The sequence below is a fragment of the Pseudorca crassidens genome, chromosome 17 (assembly GCF_039906515.1).
Source record: "Pseudorca crassidens isolate mPseCra1 chromosome 17, mPseCra1.hap1, whole genome shotgun sequence".
Taxonomy (NCBI): Eukaryota; Metazoa; Chordata; class Mammalia; order Artiodactyla; family Delphinidae; genus Pseudorca; species Pseudorca crassidens.
This window is the reverse complement of record NC_090312.1, coordinates 79,110,980-79,133,105: the sequence shown is the minus strand read 5'-3', so window position 1 is coordinate 79,133,105 and position 22,126 is coordinate 79,110,980. Positions and strand designations below refer to the sequence as shown.

The following is a 22,126-nucleotide window of genomic DNA, read 5'->3' as shown; positions in this document are numbered from 1 at the left end:
TTTAAATATTCTGTCCTAATGTTAGACAGTGTGGCCAGACATTTGTTACCAACATTGCTTGATTTCACTTCATGTTTATAGAAACCTGTCTGCTTATCATTTTTATTTTATTCCAGGAATCTTCTAGCCTTCAGAACAGTGGTAAATAACAAGTACTTTTCTAAAGGCTTATTTAATTGTTGCTCTAGTGACACCCTATTTTTTTTTGAGAAAAAAATCCCTTCTCTTTCTGTCCAGTATGGTAATGTACATGCAGTGATGAACTAACAAATTCTAAGAAACTCTTAAAAGCGAAAAAAAGTAAGCAAAAGCAGGAACCCGGAGAAGTAGGCAGTGTACTGGAGCCAGCTTTCACCTTGAAGACAGCTGCTCAACCTGGTGAAACTGAATCAAAGTCACAGCAGATAGAAGACAAAGCCCATGGCTGACCGAAAACAGTGGGATGTTTAACGGGAGGCTTCCTATTAAAAGTCAGGACACAAAAGAATTAGACTTTCAGTGCAGGGTGAAATAAAATGATCTCCCCTGCACGTTCCCTCCCGAGACCTGCAAGGACGATTCTGAATGAGAGGGGAGGAATATCTTTTGTGATAATTCACAAACAGAAGCCAGCTTTTGTAAGGATTTATACCCTGAATGTATACTACTCGAGTGGTCTGAAAAACTGTAAGCCCAAAGCGGTTCTAGATTGTAATGGTCCAAGATGCTTGGGATGCTTGGCGGAAGCAAACACACATCATCTTTAGTGGAGTCCACTTTCCAACCAGGTCTAACAGAATTCTTATAAAGTTCTAATGAATATCAGCTGCTATTCCAAAAGCAAAAAAGCAAAATGAAACAAGGCAGTAAAACCAAGAGCCAGCAGCAACAATAAACAATAGAATCAGACCCCAAAAGGCGTCACGTATTGGAATTAGCTTAAAGAACAAAAGAGATTAAATCTATGGATAAAGAGGAAGCAACTAAAAATAACAAACAAAAAAAGTCCAAACAGATTTGAGAAAGAACCAAATAAAACTAGAAATATAAAATAATTGAAATTAAAACCTCAATATATCAGCTTTAATTTCAGATTTGATATAGCTGAAAATTGAATTACAAACTGGGAAATTGATATAAGTAAATTAATCAGAATGTAATACAGAGCAAGAAGGAAACAGAAAATATGAAAGAAAAGAGTCATGGAGGATAGGATGAGAAGGTCTAGCATTTATCTTATCAGAATTACAATGAGAAAGGAGCAAGAATAGGGTAGAGGAAATTTCTGGAAAACACCCAGAACTGATGAAAAAGAGAAATATTTAAATTTGGGATAAATTTAAAGGAACCCACGTACTACACAATGATGCTGCAGGACACCGAAGGCAAGAGACGATCTTAAAACTAGTCAGAGAATAGAGGCAGATTACTTTCAAAGGAAAGACAGTGAGGCAGCAGAATTCTCAAAAGCAATAATGAAAATCAGAATTCAATGGAGTAATATATTATCTTCAAAATGATAATAGAGAATCACTGTCAATCTAAAATTCTTTTCCTAGTGGAAGTACTTTTTAAGGTAATCATGTTCCCAATAGATCCTCACGAGAGAAAATTTTAAAGGCATAGGGAAAATGACGTCAGATGACAAACTTATGTGTGAATAAATCTAAAGAAAAAAGACTATAAAGACAATAAAAATAGTATTTCATGGAGTTCATAAAATTACATTTAATTTAAATTTAAGATAAATTATAATTTAAATTATAATTAAGATAAACAACAGCAATAACTGCTCCAGTATAAATTGAAAGGAGGGTGTTTGGAGTTTAAGTAATTTAAGAAGGGTAAAGATATTGATCAATGTTAGACTTTCACACATTTGTGTGTCAGGAGTAGTTGCTAAACAAAGAGAAAGATTATAAAATTTCCAGTCTTAAAATGGGAAATTTTGGAATGAGAAAAGTAAGAACATTCTTAAGGAAGGTAAGAAACAGAAAAGAAACATAGACACGTGTGGGACAAATAGAAAGCAACAGATCAATACTGAAATGAGAAATAAACCCAAATATTTTAGTATTTATATGAATGTAAATGAAGTCAGTTTCCTTTGAAAGTAAAAATTTAACTATATACCACTGACAAGAGACACATATAAAACTTAAGAAGACTTTTAGCAGAGAAGCTGAAAGTAAAAGGATGGAAAAACATATCTTGTGATTCTTAGCCCATAATTTCCTTAAAGGGAAAACTGTGCTAAAAATACAGTTGTAATGCCAGATACTTTAAGTGTCTTAAAGTGTCTGTTATATTACACATATTGGATTACAGGCTTAGAACCACAAGCTACCCGAGTTTGTATTTCTTTGATGTTTGACTGCATGTCTAGTTTATGACTTCAGGCTGTCAACACAGCTCCAGAGCAATCAGAACCGTAAGGAGTGTTTATAAGGTGATAATTTATTTTACTGATGTATTTACAATATTTCTCTCTGTCAAAACAAAGTTATTTCATTTACTTGTTCAATTAGATAAACTGGAGTTAATCTGCAATTGCTTAAGAGAGCACAAAGTATTAAGAGGGAAGGTTTAAAGCCTTCTTTTTCAGGTGTGAGACTAAATATTCTTTTTTTAGATCTCGTTGGAAATGATTTAAATGATCCTTTTGACTTAACGCTACTTCACATTTAACTGGAGCTGCTGCAGTACAACAGTGCACATAAACTCTGCTCATATATAAAGGAAAATTCCGGTTTAATCATTAGCTGTGATGAAGAATCCTGAGCATTTTCATCAGAGGACTTTTTTTAGCCGTTTAATAAACATAAGTTGCATAAATGGGCAGGAGAATTTTGTACTGGAGAGAAGGTGAAGGACAGCACGTAGAGCTGGAATGGGAGGATGGATTTTGAGATGGAAAATGCACTTAAACTCAACATAAATTTGAGAATATTTGTGTAGACAAAAAGTCATTTTAATGAGGGCATTCTTGAGAAATCCACCCCTAGGCCTTCACACATAGCTTATTCAAGACTATACAACTATGGAATATAAATTCCACTATACAATGCTTACGTGATCATTAATAATAAGCTATACGTTAGTTTGAGATGTGGATGTTAAGTGATTGGGTAGGATACTCACTGGCAAAGTTTCATGCTAGCCTGGAAACTCATAACATACACATTCATACCTCAGCAAAACTGTAAGATAAGGACCTTATGCATCAGTAGAAAATGGCAGAACCTGTCAATATTAATTCTATGAATTTCTGGTTTCTACTCAGTCTGCTACTCATATAAATTGAAGAGTGTGGAAAATGCTATTGTAAGTAAGAATAATCCTGCATAAAATTTACTGTCAGAAGATGCTAATTTTGCATTAATTTCCTGAAATGTCAGCAGTGACTACTGATAGAGATATAATCCAGATGCGCCAACTGAGCTTTACTATGAGTAGAACATTAATTTTCCCCCTTGCAATATAGTACTTAACATCTGTGTTTAGAAATATAACTTGAATTATCCACGCATAATTTGATATCTAAATCACTGGCCACAAACAGATTCCTGGTGTTCACACTTAGAGCCAGGTGCTCATTAGCCGGAGACACCGTTAGAATAATATAGATTTTCTTAAACATTTATTTTGCCCTCTAAGTGATCAGCCAAAGGTCGGGCTTCTCCTAGCCCAGTACACTATTTATGTAACATCAGTTAGTCTCCTCCCTCCTTTTTACTTTCCCTCTTGAGCGGCTGGCTCACTGACAGGGAGAGGCTGTGCAGGGAGAGGGGCGCTGATATCTAGCTGTGCAGCTGTCCTGAAATGTACCTGGGATTTGTTTTCATCAGGGACGGTGGACAGCAGATGTGGAAATGAATGAAGTTTACACTCACACAAACCTAGAAACTGGAGGCCCAGCATGGCGTGCAGGGTCGTCAGGAGGCAGAGACGGGAGAGGGCAGAGCGTGCCCAGAGCCTTTACTGGGGTTTTTGTGGGAAGGAAGGGGCGAGGCAGGGTAGGTATACTGAGTAATCTCAGGACTGGAATGTTTGAACAGTTTCAGTGGGCTTGGCTCTAGAGGTGGTCCCTAGTTATCCATGCCTAGCCCTGGGGGGAAACTCTGCGGGGAGGTGGTGTGTGAGAGTTTGATAAAGGAGATAACTGGGGTGTGGGCTCTGGATTGGTTGGTGTGTTTATCAAAGATGCGCTCCCAGGGGAGTCATTCACTACCTCTAGGAATTAGCTTCCCTGGTAGAGTTTCCAGGATCAAGGGCCTACACGCCAGAGCTTCAAGAATACTGAAAATAATGAAATAGAGCCAATAGAGCAGCCTTGCCTTTGTCATCAGGCTAAATAAATCTATGTGTCACTATCTGGGTTGTTAAAAGATTAGTGTAGCTAGCTACTGTTAAGTTAACCACATAGATCAGAATCCCACGGTATTGCCATTTGTCTCCCCAAAACAAAATTCTCACAAAGTGAAAAGAAAACAAAGGGCTGACACAAGTGACAATTCATTAGTGACATTAAACAAAGAGGAGGAATATGAAGTGTGCATGTAGCCACCAGTGTTTTTCACAGTAACCAGGCAGGGGTCCTTCTCACTGGGACAAATTTGGAAGATGCCTGACTGATAACCAAGGCAATAAAAAGATGATTTCGATGTTCTTGACTGAGAGTATACTTGGTTATGATGCAGTCATTTGAAAAGGCTGCCTTGAATACTTTAAAGAACTAACTACCTTTTGTAGCTAATTTTCCAAAATAAGGACAATTACGACCCATCTTTTTATACAGATAACTTAAGGTGATGCAGATAGACAGACAGACAACCATACTGGCCTGGGGTTAACAAGAGATACGTAATGAAACACCTAGGCTCCTTCTTCTGGAAGGGAGCCATCTAATATCTCTGGCCCTTCTTTTCTTCATCCTAAATATGAAATTTTTTAAAAAATAAATAAATTTATTTTTTGGCTGTGTTGAGTCTTCATTGCTGCACGCGGGCTTTCTCTAGTTGAGGTGAGTGGGGTCTACTCTTTGTTGCGGTGCGCAGGCTTCTCATTGCGGTGGCTTCTCTTTGTTGCAGAGCACGGGCTCTAGGCACATGGGCTGCAGTAGTTGTGGCACACGGGCTTAAGTAGTTGTGGCTCGTGGGCTCTAGAGCACATGCTCAGTAGTTGTGGCACATAGGCTTAGTTGCTCCACGGCATGCGGGATCTTCCCGGACCAGGGCTTGAACCCGTGTCCCCTGCATTGGCAGGCGGATTCTTAACCACTGCGCCACCAGGGAAGTCCCCTAAATATGAAATGTTTGGATAAGATGATCTCAAAGGATTCCTCTAACCACAACACACACACACACACACACACACACACAGCGCCATCATTATATCCCTGGGATGTTGCCTTCTTAAAATAAGGTGGTTAAATTGAAAGATATTTTGGAATGAGTGGTGAATTAAGCTTGATTTTGGACCCCGAGTCCTACAAGATTATTATTTTCCCTTACTCACTATGCAGACCCTATACTGCGTGGGTGCAACCTATTTTTATGTTTAACACATTTGCACTGAGAGGATTTGTTAGGAACTTAAAAATGCAATTGGACAAGCAGGTGATTTAATCCATTCAGTCCCCCACCAACGTTTCTCATTTGGACGATATAACTTGCATCCGCCATAGGTCAAGGGAAATGCCCGTCAATAGTTTTTATAGGCAGCAAGCCTTTCCTATTGGTGCCCAGAATAAACTCGTCATACCTTAGAGGTATCATCGCCTTCATCCTCATGCACTGAGCTGGATGGTGAAGGAGTTGCAGACTTGCTTCCGGGAGGAGACGGCGAGTTGTGGGGGACACTGCTTCCCCCCATGTTCAATCCAAGCTGAGCACTTAGCTGTGATTGGTTGATGGTGGTGAGCTGGCCATGCTGCATCATGCCTGGCTGCTGCCTGAGCTCTGCAGGCTGACCCCTTGGTCTCATGGCCGCCATCTGAGGATGGGAGCTATACTGACTTCCTTCTGGGCTCCGTATATCTTGCATCTGTAAAAAAAATGCAGAGGAATAATTTTTCACAAAACTTGTTTCTGGAAAAAAATTTTAAAATTCCTTAGGCTTTAAAAGTCCGTTAGGATGTCCTGCTAAACTATGCACATTTCCACCCCGTCCCTCAGAGTAGGACAATCCTAACAGTATATATCACCCTGAATTTGAGAATTCAGTCAACATCACATTTCATTACTCAAGACCTGGTTGATTACATTTACAGTCCTTCTTTACACGGCAATGAAGTGCAAACATATAGCATTAACAGCTATTTATGGTGTAAGTTTCAAAATACTGATGCTTATTAGAGTGTCAATATTATATAATTATTAGTGATTACAGCATTCACAGTAATTCATGAAACTCTATTTCTTTGATTCTCATCATTTAAAAAAGGTTTTGAAAGTTAAGCATACTCAGTTTACTTCTGAGTTCTCAGTTTACTTCTATATAGGCTAGTACTGGCCAAATGATCTACGAACTTCCGACTCAGAACACTTACAGGCTGGTATTAACCAATTGATTAATTGACTATTGAAATGATTTGACTACACAGTCCGATTTGAAAGTAAAGCTCTAAAGTTGCAAGGTCACCATATTAATCCATTATGCTATCTGGGTCACTGCTTTTTAGCCTTAATGAGACTCACTTACAATTCAAGCAGTGAATTTCATCTCTGCAAGAATTAGAATTAAAAGCATTGGAGGATGAAGCTCTTAACATATCTAGAGGTCAAATGTGTTGTCAGAAGAGTGTGGTGGATTTCACTTAATGTTTCTCTGGCATTTTCAAACTTAAAATAATGGGGACTATTTTGTGGTGCTTACAGAAGCAGCTCAGTTTTGTTCACTCTGAAGGACATTGGGGAGTTCATGCAGGTAGAGGGTTTATAAAACAAGAGAGAGAAAAAGAGAAACAAATGGAAAAAAGGAGGGCAGTGAAGAGATATATGTTAACGTTACATCTGGGAATGGAAAAAGTAAAACTAATGTTACCTTTCTCTATTTCATTAAAAAAAACCCCATATAGTGTCAGATATTATCACCATGACATGGAAATAATGAAAAGGTCAATTAAATAACTTAGTCATGGGAATTTTTTTCTTTTGGTAATAAAATCATTTTCTACCAATGCTCTCTAGTCATTTTACCAACCTAGTTAGACCTCCCTGAAACTGGAGTGGTGACTGAAGAGGTGTCTGCCTGTGTTCTCTGTATTAGGTTTACCGTCTCCACCATAAGGCATCTTATTAGTCAATACCTTTTGACCTTTCCAAGTCTTGCTACTGCTTCATCTTCAGACTCAGTTCTAGGAATCCTAGACTCTGGATCTCCTGGGTGAAGGGTTAGTCTGGCTCTATGGCTTTGTACCCATTGATTGCCTGGTTTAAATCAACCTTTTTCCCATAATTTAAACCACGTTCCTCCAATCCTTCAAAAGTAGCTCATAGCTCTCCTTTTTATGAAACCCCTCAGTAAGCAGGTATCACTATTCAGTGATACATGTGAGCGCTGCAGAGGCTCTAGTGACACGTTCTCAATCTACAGAAGAGGAGACTGAGGGGCTGTGAATGTCTGTTGAATAAATATATAAATGAATGACTAAAACCCAGAGATCTTAAATGACTTCCCCGAACCACACAGTTGGAGTTAAAACCTACATCTCTCAATTCCAGTCTTTGATACTTCCTACTGTATTAAGCAGCTGATGCAATATTTTACGTATCCCAAAGAGAGAGTTATAGTTAATTAAAGATAGTCAAAAACACCCATCCAATATTGCCTACCCAAATCCATGGTTTTTATCTAGTCCATTCATGTTACCTCCACTCACATTTACTAAAATAGTTTTTGTTCCTGCTTAACTGTTCCTATAACTTCCATAATCTGACCTTCCCTGTGAAATAATACTAGCTTTCACAGTTATTCATAAAGTTGTGCCACTGAGTCTTTTTCAGGCCCATACTCTAAGGCCCTGAGGTCCTATTGTGTTCTTCCTTAGACCCTTAGCATGTAGAACTGGTCTCTCATTGTGGGCACAGAGCAATGGGTGCCCATAAAGGGCACTGTCCTATACAGGGCAGCTCCCTCCCCCAGCCCTGCACCAAATAAAGCACTCACACGCATATTCAAACATATGTTTGTAGAGGACACATTTTTAGAGCCCTGCAAATTAAAAATGTTTACTAACAAAATTATACTTTAAATTATCTTTCCAAACATATGTAGCTAATTGATATCTTTATTTCTCTGTCACATAAATCCCAGGTTACAAGCATGAACAGTTGTAACCTATCGGGAGCCCACTTCTCACCCTTTCAGAAATATTGTGGTTTCCACGTGACATTGCAGAAGATGATCTCTAAATTGACTTACACACAGAATTTCCAGATTTACGACTACAAATTTCACTTTAGAGCACCTATCTCTTCCTCCATTTTGTAATCCTTTTTATTGTTTTATCATGCTAATTAGTGTGGTGGGTAGATCTCTGAGAACTAACATTGTATTTCCACCTTTGTTATATTAGTAGAAGGAGGTGGGCATGGTGGAAGTGGGTAGGGAATCAATCTGGGTCGGGACCACAGAGTACTCAACAGGGTACCACTTTTTCAACAGACTCATCATTAGTTCAAAATATGGTGTCACCAATGGTGTTAGGCCAGCAGACAGCAGCTTTAACACTGCATCAAAGAATAATTTTCCTTTGTGGAGGGTGGCAAGCACAAATCAGAGAGCATACTCATCTCTTTAGGCCTCAGATGCACTTAGAAATAGATCTTAACACCCTTGGTGACATTTCTGAATTAGGAGGAGTTTTTCCATTTCACCTTGCTTTGACAGAAGTCAGTTTACTATTTATCACTGCCTAATGTATAATATGGGGCAAAGTAAACTGGAGGGACTCTGATTACTGAAAACTAAGAATAATTAGTCAGCTCATGAAGGTAAGCAAATGTTCTGATTACTGGTTTCCTTCTAGGAAGATAGTGACTAACTACAGGTCTTAATGTGAAATACGAAACTTCAACTTGCAAAATATTATTTCCTGTTACTCTCCAGTATTTTCAATTTACCGTGAATAATTCACTTAAGTCATGCTTAATCTCAACTGCTGTTCTGATTCCTCCCAGCTCCTTCACTGACTTTATTCTTCTTACAACTTTCCACCCCTAAATGATTCCCTAACATTCTGTTTTTGAGTCGCATTTCTTCATCCAGCTAAGGTGCATCATGATTTTGTTAATGGGGAACGTTCTAAATGAAAACGTACAATTCTGGCCCAAACTCCAGGTCTAACTCTGCTAGATGTCACTGCTTGGACATCACCCCTGCTGGAAAACCGAATAATGTCTTCTTTCTCAAAACTATTTTGTACTCTGTGTCCAATTTCTTTCGATGATACCTTCATCCTCCCTGTCACTTCTACTCAAAATGTTCTAGTAATTTTGGGTTCATTCCTTTTCTATCAAACTCTTGTGAGTTCCACTGAGTCTGCTCTACAATACCCGTTCCATCTTCCCTTCGTCTCACTCACACACCATTCACGTATTTCAGGCCTTCATTTCATCCTCACTTGCAATAGCTACTTAACTAAAAAGAATATCTTCACATCCACCCCAAAGAGTACTGTAAAATTAATCTTCACGAGCCAGACTCAAAACCTTCCCAGTGATATCTGCCTACCAAATCGAATCCAAACTGTTTAGCGTGCCATTCAAGATGCCAAATGAACTTTATTCCTTATAAGTGTCCTTCACACACTTGATTGTTCAACCAAACCCAACTAATTGCTTTCCTTTGCCTCTCTCTCCCTTGAACACGTGTCTTTCTCTATGCTGCTCTTTCAGCATTCACTTTCTGAGCATTTGCTGTTTGAACTTTTGAAAAACAGTTACAAAAATACTTTGCTCAGTGATTTCTGGTTTGCACAGAACTTTTACCTCCTGGGCCTCATACTTCCCCTTTGAGGTAGTCCTATAGAAATGGCTGTTTTGTACAAGTTTATTGAGAATGGTAGAGGATAAATGGTCTCAGATCTCTCTACCAACAAAGATTAAAGTAGAAATAAGTTTATTTTACATATTTGTGATCTTTTCACAATTCCACGACACCATTACCATATTCACATATCCAAACCCTGAATATACTGGGTTGGCCAAAAAGTGCCTACGGTTTTTAAGTAAAAATAAAAGACACATTTTTCATTTTCGCCAAGAACTTTATTGAACGACGTATTCACCCTTTTATTCCACTACCTTCTGCCATTTTCCAGGCAACTTCATAATTCCATCGTCCCAAAACATTTTATCTTTTTGAGCAAAGAACTGTTCCAGGTGCCTTTTTTTTTTTCAACATCTTTATTGGAGTATAATTGCTTTACATTGTTGTGTTAGTTGCTGCTGTATAACAAAGTGAATCAGCTATACATATACATATATCCCCATATTCCCTCCTTCTTGCGTCTCCCTCCCACCCTCCCTATCCTACCCCTCTAGGTGGTCACAAAGCACCCAGCTGATTTCCCTGTGCTATGCAGCGCTTCCCACTAGCTATCTATTTTACATTTGGTAGTGTATGTATGTCCATGCCACTCTCACTTCATCCCAGCTTATCCTTCCCCCTCCCCGTGTCATCAAGTCCATTCTCTACGTCTGCATCTTTATTCCTGTCCTGCCTCTACGTTCCTCAGAACATTTTTTTTTTTTAGATTCCATATATATGTGTTAGAATATGGTATTTGTTTTTCTCTTTCTGACCTTCTTCACTCTGTATGACAGACTCGAGGTCCATCCACCTCACTACAAATAACTCAATTTCGTTTCTTTTTATGGCTGAGTAATATTACATTGTATATATGTGCCACATCTTCTTTATCCATTCATCTGTCGATGGACACTTAGGTTGCTTCCATGTGCTGGCTATTGTAAATAGTGCTGCAATGAACATTGTGGTACATGACTCTTTTTGAATTATGGTTTTCTCAGGGTATATGCCCAGTAGTGGGATTGCTGGGTCATATGGTAGTTCTATCTTTAGTTTTTTAAGGAACCTCCATACTGTTCTCCATAGTGGCTGTATCAATTTACATTCCCACCCGCAAGAGGGTTCCCTTTTCTCCACACCCTCTCCATCATTTATTCTTTGCAGATTTTTTGATGATGGCCATTCTGACCAGTGTGATACCTCATTGTAGTTTTGATTTGCTTTTCTCTAATGATTAGTGATGTTGAGCATCCTTTCTTGTGTTTGTTGGCATTCTGTATATCTTCTCTGGAGAAATGTCTATTTAGGTCTTCTGCCCATTTTTGGATTGGGTTGTTTGTTTTTTGATATTGAGCTGCATGATCTGCTTGTATATTTTGGAGATTAATCCTTTGTCAGTTGCTTCATTTGCAAATATTTTCTCCCATTCTGAGGGTTGTCTTTTGGTCTTGTTTATGGTTTCCTTTGCTGTGCAAAAGCTTCATTAGGACCCATTTGTTTATTTTTATTTCCATTTCTCTAGGAGGGGGGTCAAAAAGGATCTTGCTGTGATTTATGTCATAGAGTGTTCTGCCTATATTTTCCTCTAAGAGTTTTATAGTGTCTGGCCTTACATTTAGGTCTTTAATCCATTTTGAGTTTATATTTGTGTATGGTGTTAGGGAATGTTCGAATTTCATTCTTTCACATGTAGCTGTCCACTTTTCCCAGAACCACTTACTGAAAAGACTGTCTTTTCTCCATTGTATATTCTTGTCTCCTTTATCAAAGATAAGGTGACCATATGTGCGTGGGTTTATCTCTGGGCTTTCTATCCTGTTCCATTGATCTATATTTCTGTTGTTGTGCCAGTACCATACCGTCTTGATGACTGTAGCTTTGTAGTATAGTCTGAAGTCAGGGAGCCTGATTCCTTCAGCTCCATTTTTCTTTCTCAAGATTGCTTTGGCTATTTGCAGTCTTTTGTGTTTCCATAGAAATTGTGAAATTTTTTGCTCTAGTTAGAAATTGTGAAATTTTTTGCTCTAGTTCCGTGAAAAATGCCATTGGTAGTTTGATAGGGATTGCACTGAATCTGTAGATTGCTTTGGGTAGTAGAGTCATTTTCATAATGTTGATCCTTCCAATCCAAGAACATGGTATATCTCTCCATCTATTTGTATCATCTTTAATTTTTTTCATCAGTGTCTTACAGTTTTCTGCATACAGGTCTTTTGTCTCCTTAGGTAGGTTTATTCCTAGGTATTTTATTCTTTTTGTTGCGATGGTAAATAGGAGTATTTCCTGAATTTCTCTTTCAGATTTTTCATCATTAGTGTATAGGAATGAAAGAGATTTCTGTGCATTAATTTTGTATCCTGCTACTTTACCAAATTCATTGATTAGCTCTAGTAGTTTTCTGGTAGCATCTTTAGGATTCTCTGTGTATAGTATCATGTCATCTGCAAACAGTGACAGCTTTACTTCTTCTTTTCCCATTTGGATTCCTTTTATTTCTTTTTCGCCTCTGATTGCTGCAGCTAAAACTTCCAAAACTGTTTTGAATAACAGTGGTGAGAGTGGGCAACTCTGACTTGTTCCTGATCTTAGTGGAAATGGTTTCAGTTTTTCAACATTGAGAAAGATGTTGGCCTTGGTTTGTCATATATGGCCTTTATTATGTTGAGGTAGGTTCCCTCTATGCTTACTTTTGGGAGAGTCTTTATCATAAATGAGTGTTGAACTTTACCGAAAGCTTTATCTGCATCTATTGAGATTATCATATGGTTTTTATCCTTCAATTTGTTAATATGGTGTATCACTTTGATTGATTTGTGTAGATTGAAGAATCCTTGATTCCTGGGACAAATCCCACTTGATCATGGTGTATGATCCTTTTAATGTGCTGCTGGATTCTGTTTACTAGTATTTTGTTGAGGATTTTTGCATCTATGTTCATCAGTGATATTGGCCTATAGTTTTCCTTTTTTGTGACATCTTTGTCTGGTTTTAGTATCAGGGTGATGGTGGCCTCGTAGAATGAGTTTGGGAGTGTTCCTCCGTCTGCTATATTTTGGAAGAGTTTGAGAAGGATAGATGTTAGCTCTTCTCTAAATGTTTGATAGAATTTGCCTGTGAAGCAATCTGGTCCTGGGCTTTTGTTTGTTGTAAGATTTTTAATCACAGTTTCAGTTTCAGTGCTTGTGATTGATCTGTTTATATTTTCTATGTCTTCCTGGTTCAGTCTCAGAAGGTTGTGCTTTTCTAAGAATTTTTCCATTTCTTCCAGGTTGTCCATTTTATTGGCATATACTTGCTTGTAGTAATCTCTCATGATCGTTTGTATTTCTGCAGTATCAGTTGTTACTTCTCCTTTTTCATTTCTAATTCCCTTGATTTGAGTCTTCTTCTCCCTTTTTTCCTTGACAAGTTTGGCTAATGGTTTATCTGTTTTGTTTATCTTCTCAAAGAACCAGCTTTTAGTTTTATTGATCTTTGCTGCTGTTTCCTTCATTTCTTTTTCATTTATTTCTGATCTGATCTTTATGATTTCTTTCCCTCTGCTAACTTTGGGTTTTTTTTGTTCTTTCTCTAACTGCTTTAGGTGTAAGGTTATGTTGTTTATTTGAGAGTTTTCTTGTTTCTTGTGGTAGGCTTGTATAGCTATAAAATTTCCTCTTAGAACGGCTTTTGCTGCATCCCATAGGTTTTGAGTCATTGTGTTTTCATTGTCATTTGTTTCTAGGTATTTTTTGATTTCCTCTTTGATTTCTTCAGTGGTCTCTTGGTTATTTAGTAGCATATTGTTTAGCCTCCATGTGTTTGTATTTTTTACAGTTTTTTTTTTCTGTAATCGATACCTAGTCTCATAGCATTGTGGTAGGAAAAGATACTTGATACAATTTCAATTTTCTTAAATTTACCAAGGCTTGATTTGTGACCCAAGATAGGATCTATCCTGGAGAATGTTCCATGAGCACTTGAGAAGGAAGTGTATTCTGTTGTTTTTGGATGGAATGTCCTATAAATATCAATTAAGGTCATCTTGTTTAATGTGTCATTTAAAGCTTGTGTTTCCTTCTTTTCTTTTTCTTTTTTTAAAAAAAATTTATTTATTTAATTTATTTTTGGCTGTGTTGGTTCTTCATCGCTGTACATGGGCTGTTCTCTAGTTGCGGCAAGTGGGGGCTACTCTTTGTTGTGGTGCACGGGCTTCTCCTTGCGGTGGCTTCTCTTGTTGCAGAGCACGGGCTCTAGGTGCACAGGCTTCAGTAGTTGTGGCTTGTGGGCTCAGCAGTTGTGGCTTGTGGGCTCTAGAACGCAGGCTCAGTAGTTGGGCACATGGGCTTAGGTGCTCCGTGGCACGTGGGATCTTCCTGGACCAGGGCTCGAACTGAATTCCCCTGCATTGGCAGGTGGATTCTTAACCACTGTGCCACCAGGGAAGCCCCTCCTTATTTATTTTCATTTTGGATGATCTTTCCATTGGTGAAAGTGAGGTGTTAAACTCCCATACTATGATTGTGTTACTGTCAATTTCCCCTTTTATGGCTGTTAGTATTTGCGTTATGTATTGAGGTGCTCCTACGTTGGGTGCATAAATATTTACAATTGTTATATCTTCTTGGATTGATCCCTTGATCATTATGCAGTGTCCTTCTTTGTCTCTTGTAACAGTCTTTATTTTAAAGTCTATTCTGTCTGATATGAGAATTGCTACTCCAGCTTTCTTTTGATTTCCATTTGCATGGAATATCTTTTTCCATCCCCTCACTTTCAGTCTGTATGTGTCCCTAGGTCTCAAGTAGGTCTCTTGTAGACAGCGTATATACAGGTCTTGTTTTTGTATCCATTCAGCCAGTCTATGTCTTTTGGTTGGCACATTTAATCCACTTACATTTAAGGTAATTATCGATACGTATGTCCCTGTTACCATTTTCTTAATTGTTTTGGGTTTGTTATTGTAGGTCTTTTCCTTCTCTTTTGTTTCCTGCCTAGAGAAGTTCCTTTAGCATTTGTTGTAAAGCTGGTTTAGTGGTGATGAATTCTCTTAGCTTTTGCTTGTCTGTAAAGGTTTTAATTTTCTCTGCCGAATCTGAATGAGATCCTTCCTGGGTAGAGTAATCTTGGTTGTAGGTTTTTCCCTTTCATCACTTTAAATATTTCCTGCCACTCCCTTCTGGCTTGCAGAGTTTCTGCTGAAAGATCAGCTGTTAACCTTATGGGGATTCCCTTGTGTGTTTTTTGTTGCTTTTCCCTTGCTGCTTTTAATACTTTTTCTTTGTATTTAATTTTTAATAGTTTGATTAATATGTGTCTTAGCATGATTCTCCTTGGATTTATCCTGTATGGGACTCTCTGTACTTCCTGGACTTGATTGACTATTTCCTTTCCCATATTAGGGATGTTTTCAACTATAATCTCTTCAAATATTTTCTCAGTCCCTTTCTTTTTCTCTCCTTCTTCTGGGACCCCCTATAATTCGAATGTTGGTGCATTTAATGTCCCAGACATCTCTGAGACTATCCTCAATTCTTTTCATTCTTTTTTCTTTATTCTGCTCTGCAGTAGTTATTTCCACTATTTTATCTTCCAGGTCACTTACCCGTTCTTCTCCTCAGTTATTCTGCTATTGATTCCTTCTAGAGAGTTTTTAATTTCATTTATTGTGTTGGTCATCATTGTTTGTTTGCTCGTTAGTTCTTCTAGGTCCTTGTTAAATGTTTCTTGTATTTTCTCCATTTTGTTTCCAAGATTTTGGATAATCTTTACTATCATTACTCTGAATTATTTTTCAGGTAGACTGCCTATTTCCTCTTCATTTGTTTGGTGTGGTGGGTTTTTACCTTGCTCCTTTATCTGCTGTGTATTTCTATGTCTCCTCCTTTTGCTTAACTTACTGTGTTTGGGGTCTCCGTTTCACAGAGTACAGGTTTGCAGTTCCCTTTGTTTTTGGTGTCTGCCCCTAGTGGCTAAGGTTGGTTCAGTGGGTTGTGTACACTTCCTGGTGGAGGGGACTAGTGCCTGTGTTCTGGTGGATGAGGCTGAATCTTGTCTTTCCCATGGCAGGACTGCGTCCGGTGGTGTGTTTGGGGTGTCTGTGAACTCAATATGATTTTAGGCAGCCTCTCTGCCAATGGGTGGTATTGTGTTTCTGTCTTGCTAGTTGTTTGCCATAGGGTGTCCAGCTCTGGAGCTAGCTGGTCGTTGAGTGGAGCTGGGTCTTAGCGTTGAGACAGAGTTGTCTGGGAGAGCTCTTGTCGATTGATATTATGTGGGGCCGGGAGGTCTCTGGTGGACCAATGTCCTGAAGTCGGCTCTCCCACCTTGGAGGCTCAGGCCTGACACCCGGCTGGAGCCCCAAGACCCTATCAGCCACATGACTTTTGGGAAGTCTGAGGTCTTCTGCCAGTGTCCAGTAGGTGTTCTGTAGGAGCTGTTCCACATGTAGTTGTATTTTTGACGTATTTGTGGGGAGGAGGATGATCTCCACATCCTACTCCTCTGCCATCTGGAAGGTCCTCCCCAGGTGCCTTTTACAGTCTTCCAGGGAACTGAAAGTTTTTCCATTAAAAGAATTTTGTAAAGACCTAAATAAATGGAAATCCAAAGGTGCGGTGTCTGATGAATACGGAGAATGAATCTGAACTTCTCAGCCAAGCTGTAACAGTTTTTGTCAGATCATCTAAGAAACACTGGTCTTGCGTTATCCTGATGGAAGATAATGAGTTTTTTGTTGACTAATTCTGGATGCTTTCGTCAAGTGCTGCTTTCAGTTGGTCTAATTGGGAGCAGTACGTGTTGGAATTAATCGTTTGGTTTTCCAGAAGGAGCTCATAATAAAGGACTCCCTTGCAATCCCACAATATACACAACATCAGCGTCCTTGGATGAAGACCAGCTTTTGGTGTAGTTGGTGGTGGTTCATGTCACTTACCCCAGGATCTCTTCCATTTTACATTACTGTACAGTATCTACTTTTCATCATCAATCACAATTTGTTTTAAAAATGGAACGTTTTCATTACATTTAAGTAGAGAATCTCATGCGGAAATATGGTCAAGAAGGTTTTTATTTTTGCTTAACTTATGTGGAACCCAAACATCAAAGGGATTAACATAACCAAGCTGGTGCAAATGATTTTCAATGCTTGATTTGGATATTTTGAGTACGTCGGCTATCTCTCACGTGGTATAACGTTGATTGTTCTCAATTAATGTCTCGATTTGATCGCTATCTACTTCAACTGGTCTACCTGACCGTGGAGCATCATCCAGCAAGAAATCTCCAGCATGAAACTTTGGAAACCACTTTTGACATGTTCGATCAGTCACACCACCTTCTCCCTAAACTGCACAAATCTCTTTTTGCATTTCGGTTGCGTTTTTACCTTTCTTGAAAGAATAAAGCAAAGGGACTTCCCTGGTGGTCAGTGGTAAACAATCCTCCTTCCAAAGCAGGGGACACAGGTTCGACCCCTGGTCGGGGAACTAAGATCCCACGTGCCGTGGGGCAACTAAGCCTGTGCACCACAACTACTGAGCCTGCACCTCAATGAGAGAGCCCGCATGCCACAACTAGAGAGAGAGAACCCACATGTCTCAACGAAGACCATCCTGCGTGCTGCAACTAAGACCCAACACAGCCAAAAAAAAAAAAAAAAAAATTTAAAAAAATTTAAAAAAAAGAAATAATAAAGCATAATATCCCAAAAATGTTGTTTTCTTCCACCTTCAATATTAAAATGGCTACACAAAAATTCACCCATTTTGATAAGTCTTTGTTTAAATGCATGCTGATATGACAGCTGTCACATATGATCTAACAAAATTGTTTTGAATGAAGTTAAAGACAACTAAGTGCTATTCTCATAGCCACCTTACGGAAGAAAATCAATGAACCTTTTGGGCAACCCAATATTTTGAAGTGAAGTTCAAAAGTCAGCTCATCTACAAAGCTTTAAGAACCTTCTTATTATGAACCGCCAAAGCATTCTGTTTATACTTTCTTTGTGGGACACTACTTTTAAATTTCTTAAACGTGTACTCCTAGACAGTAATCATGATTTGTACATGACTAATGCATTTTTCAATCCTTCCTGAGATCTCTTTTAGTTACATTAGGTATTCCAAGTATTCAAAAAATACCTGCCTGGTCAGTACATAAATGAAGAAATAAGCACTACAAGTATAAACTGACTTTAACCAGTTTGATGATCTTTATTTTTTCCTGTGAACGTCATCTAGCATTAGTCCCAAGATGAAAAGAAAATATGAATAATGTCTGCTTCCATTTGTGGCAGAAACCTCAAGCTGTACCCTCTACCACTCATTTACTTTTGTCCGGAGGGACAGGCCTCCGGTAGTTGGCTGTCTAGCTGGAAAGCTGGCTAACAGAGGGCACTGCCTCCTTCCTTTGCAGCTCTGTATGGCCACGTGACCATGTCTTGGCTACTGAAATATAAATGAAAGTGCTGGGAGGTACTTCCAAGAAATCTCATTGAAGGAAGGGTTCACATTCTTTTGTTCTTTTCTGCTGGCAAAAATGTGGGTGTGATGATTAGAACTCAGGAAAATGTCTCGGACCAGCGCCCTTAGGATGTTGGAGGCACAGGAAAGAAGCTTGAGTGTCCGATTATCATGAAGACACCGGACCCTGGACAACCTACTTACTGTGGGAGTATTTAATGTGGAAGGGAAGAAAATGTCAATCTTTTCTCAGTGGTTTTGAGTTTCCTGTTATACGTAGCGGAACTAATCTTGACTGATACACCCTAATAGATTATAAACTCAAAAAAGCAGGGATAGAATCTACTTTGTTTACCATTTTAGCCCTAGTATCTAGCACAGACCTTGGCACATAGTAGATACTCAACACATATTTTCTTGAGTTCCACTGAATAGATGCTCAGGTACATTTAAGATTGATGACTCTGGCTTCACATAAATAATACCACAAATCCTTGATCTTTGGGAAACTACCTTTGCTAAATTCTCAGGACTCAAGTGTCTCAAGGTACTTTCTAACCTGTGTGTGAATTTCTCATTTTGTTTATTTCAAGGCCAGTGAGCTTTGTTTTTTCTTGGCTAAAAGTCCTGCATGTTGTTGGTATTTTAATTTTGAATGGCTCTTAATATTTATCTCCCCATTAGGGAAACTCAATCCATTGAAAATGGATGCTAGATTTCACTTTTTTGAAAACGGGAACTGTTTCCTTAAAGTTTACAGATTGTTACTGAGGACCAATATTGTTCTTTAATTATGGGAGCTAACAAATGTCAATTAAAGTAATGGAGGAAGATTATGATGATGAAGATTATGATGAACTCCACTGAGTTCCTTCAAAACCTTTTTCCAATTAATGGAAAGCAAAAGCTCAGTTAAAACCAATTAGGAAACCAAAGCAGATATCATGTGTTCTCCCTCATGATCTGCCTTGTAATCCATGGCTTGATGCTAACACCATGTTCCTTTCTCCCCTGGCCCATACCTACAGCGTAAGAGCGCCAGGTTGAGGATACAGCTTGAGTGGGAAACTTCAGGCACACTATTTGATACATATTTCAACACGTGTTCTCACGTTATTTTTCTTGGATTCTCTTTGAAAAGGAAAAGAAAAAAATACCCAAGTTGTTCATCTCAGATTATTTTAAAAAATGAGTAACACTTTGGTATAACTAATACCAAAAGAAAAGAAAGATCCTTAAAACAACATTAGTTGTATTCGTGACAAAAGGGCGTTAAAATCTCACACTTGAACGGCACCAGAACAAATGAAGGCCTGCGTTTCAGCATTTAAAATTGTGTGTTTCACAATCCTTCAGAGTCTGTTTTCTTCTTTCAGATATCAGCATCCTTCCCAGTCCAACATGTGAACCTCGAAAGCTATCATTATCGCTGCCTCTAGCAGACAATCCATATCAAAACAGTCGTACACATAAAGCTCTAACGATGTCTTGGCTTTCTCTGCTCTGATCCAGCTGTTTGAGTGAACAGCAGTTGGTGAACAGAGCCTGGAACATGGGGAGCACCGAGGCCTTATTTGCTAATGCGGCTCCACCAGCTGCTGCCTTCTGTGGGCTTTGTGGGCGAGGCCTGGAATTTTGCCAGTTGCAGCAGGAACAAGAGAACGTGAGGAATCTCTGAAGCCCTTCCGTTTACCCCTGTCTGTCAGAATTTGACACCCTTTGCTGTTGAGTGCTTTTCCCAGGGCTGTGAGGAGACCCCGCCGGCTTAGGCTGTGACAAGTGCTTACTCTCAGTCCCTTTTGTACACACTATCAAACACACACCGTCCTCAGCATCTAAAGAAAAACTTCTGAGCCTTGCTCTTGGTACCCCATCCAGCCTTGCATGATTAATCAGGCCAGGAAGGCTAAGCACTTCCATTTTTCTTAGGAATAATGCACTCTAAGAGGCTAGGAGAGGAATGTAAATGTTGATATTATTTAAGTCCCCAATTTGATTACATATTTTTGCCAGGGATTCAATTAATATGTAAATGTATGCACCCAGACAATTCGTGGGTAAATTTAATAGTCAAATTTTATTTATTATTTTCCTAAATGCACTTCCAAGAGAGAGCTAAATTATTTGTTGTCCAAATTAAATCATTTCTATGTGATCTCCTCGTGTGATCTATTTATTATTTAAAAACGTATTTTAAATAAACTTTAACACTCTCTGTTATTAGATCTCTGATTCTGAAGCCTGATATTTAATATCAGAAGAGGGGAAATCTGGGAAATACATATGCAGTTTGAAAGAAAGATTAAAGATTTTTATGAAAATGTATTTTTATCCTAATATTTGGTCAGAATAACTTGATTTCAACTCTGAAGTTCCAAAAAAATTGTTTTTGAATTTAACATTCTACTTTTCTTCCAAAAGACAATATGAACAAATAGCGTTCAGGCTTCTTTACAGTGCACTAAAATGGAATACTTATAGTTTAGTTAGGATAGTCATCATAAAACTATTACAAGAAAGCAAGAACTCTGGAGCATAATTCATTAAATATTTGCCGAAAGCTCAGACACAGCACTCTCTAGAATTACCATCCTTGGGGAAGACTAAAACCACCTCGGAAAGCAAGCACTCATGTCCATGTGACCTTCCATAACACCTGACCATCCTCCACCCTCAAACTGGGGTCTCTCCCTCATCATAGCCTCTTCCATGAATCAGGACCCTTATTACACAAGGGATTTGATATGATAGAGGAAAACATCATTGAAAGTTTTAAACATCATTGCTAAAATTTATACTGGCTAAAGATCATTTTAAATTAAAAAAATTTAATTTAATTAATTTTTTTGTATGCTCTCCCAGGGATGAACCAAAGATCAAACATCGAAGACAGAAAGCCACAGAAGGAGGGAGGACCCCCAACCTCTGAATGTCCTCAGTGTCTTTGCCAGGTCCTGACCCTCCCTGACAGAGCCTGACTTCTATTTCTGTTACATCCCATAGATCCAGAAAGAAACATCTTAGTTGCCCTAGTGTATGCATCCGGATTCATTTTTACAAACTGGAAAAGCAATTCTGTATCATTTTATTTGATTTCTTTTTCTTCCTTTTTCCAGATGGGAGGTAGTGTGCTATGGTGGAGGAAACCCTGCTCATGACATCATCAGACTAGCTCTGAGCCTAATGAGCTGTCTTACTTTTTTTTTTTTTTTTTTTTTGCGGTACGCGGGCCTCTCACTGTTGTGGCCTCTCCCGTTGCAGAGCACAGGCTCCGGACGCACAGGCTCCGGACGCGCAGGCTCCGGACGCGCAGGCTCAGCGGCCATGGCTCACGGGCCCAGCCGCTCCGCGGCATGTGGGATCTTCCCGGACCGGGGCACGAACCCGTGTCCCCTGCATCGGCAGGCGGACTCTCAACCACTGCGCCACCAGGGAAGCCCTGTCTTACCTTTAATAATTAATCTGGCCCTCATTTTCCACCTCTGCAAAATAGGTGGATAACAACTTTTCAGCAGCAAATATTTATTGAGTGCTTACTCTAGAGGCACTGCTCTAGGTACCAGGTAAACAACAGTGACCAGGTACACTGAAATCCCTCCCCTCCGCAGCTCGTTTTCCAGCGGGGCAAACAGACAATGTGATAAATAAGTGTTAGACGTAGTTTG

General features: G+C 39.0%; 1 protein-coding gene across 3 annotated transcripts in view; it reads right to left on the bottom strand.

Moving 5' to 3' along the window:
- TOX (thymocyte selection associated high mobility group box) overlaps positions 1–22,126 on the bottom strand; it is a 297,688-nt gene that overhangs the window by 40,490 nt on the left and 235,072 nt on the right. For all 3 annotated transcript variants that reach the window (XM_067712260.1, XM_067712259.1, XM_067712261.1), the window contains one exon: positions 5,743–6,024. In XM_067712260.1, the coding sequence (XP_067568361.1) occupies positions 5,743–6,024 (282 nt within the window). The remainder of the gene's footprint in view (positions 1–5,742; positions 6,025–22,126) is intronic.